We start from the raw sequence: 2689 nt of genomic DNA, 5'->3' as shown, positions 1-2689 counted from the left end.
TGTGCGATTTTGAACGTGTGATCGGAGTGGAGGATCCGCGAGGTAACGCGGTAGTAATATAGCGAGATCGCGCGCCTACTTTTAATAACTTTTGATTTCCTATGAGACGCGGTGACGTACCTATGTCACGTAGTAATCGAGCAAACTGATTTCTTCCGGTTGCTTCTACCGTTTTTCTCTCGCGTACCGCATCGTTTATAAGTTCTGCGATATTCGAACCCTCCACAATGTCGCCGTCTATAGTTACGAGCCCTTGTCTATTCCAGTTAATCTTAGATGACGGAGTAAGGAGCAGTTGCTTCATTATCAAGCGTGCTTTACTACGATAACTTTTCGGAACACTATTAAGTATTTTTTGTATCATTTCCGCTGATTGAGCGCGTTTTTTCTCGAAACTACTACTACTAGCGGCGCTAATGTTACCGTCGCTGGTAATTAAAGTTTGCGTTTCCATAAGTTCATCGTCATCATCGAAGTTATCATCCTCTTGCTCTTTCGTGTCTTCGTCCTGTTCTCCATCGCGTTCATCGCTGACGTGCACGTTTTTGCGTAAACGTTTTCTCGCAGCACGAATAAATTGAAGATAACGCTGAAGTACCTCCTTATACATTTTCCATCTTTCGTCCTCGCTGACCTGAGGTGTGAGATTCAGAATACGCCACATCTCTGCATCGAGCCGTGACAAAGGAGTTCCCGGGGTCCGTACGGAATTATTAGTATCATTTTCCACATTCGATATCTCGGTAATTTTATTCTATGAATTATCGGCCGACGCGTTAGAGGAAATTTCCGGTTGTCGCTGCAGTCTTTCGAGATTTTCCGACGAAATTAAAACCATTTTTTTTGCTCTTTCCATTATTGAATTGTAAATATTTTATCTTTTTCACATTACGCAACAAATATACACAGAATAGCGTCCCTTTTTTAATCTCCAATGATCCGGGATAATATAGCTCCGAGTATAGGAGCAATAAGATAGGGTAAGAATCCGCCGCGTTGCACCAATAGTTTTCTCTTAACTTTCAAATTATCTTTTTTCGCAGCAATACGACGTAGGATCGATTTATGTCTAGCAAGGCGTTTCTTTTCACTACTCGCAAGCGGTACGTTACCTTTAAGAGTATTGAAAACGCACTCTTGAATACACTTAATGAGATTATTATCGACGGAACGTAAAAACGCTGTTCTTTGATTTTTTTTCAGATAACATAAAGTTTTCAAAAGATTCGTGTTTCTTTCGCCGATAGATCGTCTAGCGATTTTTACCGCGCCGTCGGATGAATTCTTCGACGACGACGATGATGCCGGTTGCGATTTTTTTTCTTTTTTTACCATCGCAGTGTAATTGCACGAGTGACAAGTCGTGTGTGAATACGAGCCTTTTATACGCCTCCGCCTCTTTTGATCGATCTACGTGGAATGTACGCGTAATGCAGCTTATCGTTGGGAAAGATACACGTCCGAAATCGATATTCATCTGGAGTCGATTGTTTTAAATCGAGCAATAAATACCCGTGAGGCTTCGAGGTAGCGTCGTAGTACGCTTCTTCCATAAACTTAGGATCGTCCGGATATACTTGACGCGCTAAATGCCGAATTTGCGCGCGATCGCGTGGATTTTTGAAAACTACTATGTAATTCGCATTGAGAGATATGTCGCGTTGTCCGCGTCCCTGATGGAAGAGATTTTGCGAAATGAGAATAACACTGAGATTCTTATGATGGCTTCCTTTAGTAAACAGATCTACGATAACATCGCACGATGACGACTCTCTCATAAGATCGTCGATTATCACTAATTTCGGGGTGAGTGGATCGTAAGAATAATCTTCCGGGCGCGGTAAACCCTCGTGAAATTCGATTATATTTTTCTTCGAGTTTATCGGAACGCTATTTGCATATACGTTCTTTTTTCTTACGCTACTCTTCTCTTCTCTTTCATTTTCATCGCATTGCAGGCGTTGATAGGCATCTTGCCACTCGGCGTAATAAAATAAAATTCTTTCGAATCGAGTATCGGACACGTCGGACAAATAACGAAGAAATGTTTTCACGAAAATCGTTTTTCCACATCCCGTAGGTCCGCAGACGATCGACGTCCAAGGATGTTTCCAGCGTACATCCATTTCCCCAAAATGAACGCGATATTCACCGTTTACGTACAATCTCGTAAATGAAAGAAAGTCTAATCCGGCGCGTTCTTAAAAACAAAAAATTAGCGTAAAGAGCGTCCGTGTATTTAAATTTTAATATTACTCATAGTATGAAATGAGTTACGACGGAAAAAGCTTATTCGCGCACCGGGGGCCAACCCGCGGCGGTCGCATGCTCGTGCTAGCGAATAGCGCCGATCAGCTGACGAGCGCCGATCAGCTGATGAGCGCCTGGTTAGCTCGCAACTACCGATCAGCTGATGAGCGCCTGGTTAGCGCACCGCTACCGATCAGCTGACGAGCGCTACGTTGCGCTGCCCACAATCAGCTTTTAATCAAATGTTCTCGTTGGTGTGTATGTCTTGCGATAGCGGACGTATGTGAGTTCGGCATGAATATATTTGAATATATAAAAATTGTACGTAACAAGAATTTTTTAAAAATTAAATATTTTTATGTTAAAGTTTTTCAGACAAAAAAAAATTATATTAAAAATTTTGTTAAAAATTTAATATTTCACTAAATAAAAATGATTT

At 41.5% G+C, this 2689-nt stretch overlaps 1 protein-coding gene across 1 annotated transcript; it reads right to left on the bottom strand.

Moving 5' to 3' along the window:
* Nucleotides 1-1209: 1209 nt before the first annotated feature.
* LOC146724003 (uncharacterized) lies at nt 1210-2233 on the bottom strand. Its single transcript, XM_085480659.1, has one exon. The coding sequence runs from the start codon at nt 2124-2126 to the stop codon at nt 1383-1385; it is 744 nt and encodes a 247-aa protein (XP_085336785.1). The 5' UTR covers nt 2127-2233; the 3' UTR covers nt 1210-1382.
* Between the last annotated feature and the right edge of the window lie 456 nt (nt 2234-2689).

The sequence above is a fragment of the Nylanderia fulva genome, unplaced genomic scaffold (genome assembly GCF_048542155.1).
Source record: "Nylanderia fulva isolate GAGA-0341 unplaced genomic scaffold, ASM4854215v1 Scaffold155, whole genome shotgun sequence".
In the NCBI taxonomy this organism is placed as follows: Eukaryota; Metazoa; Arthropoda; class Insecta; order Hymenoptera; family Formicidae; genus Nylanderia; species Nylanderia fulva.
Note: the sequence above shows the minus strand (reverse complement) of the source record. Positions and strands in the feature narration are given on the sequence as shown.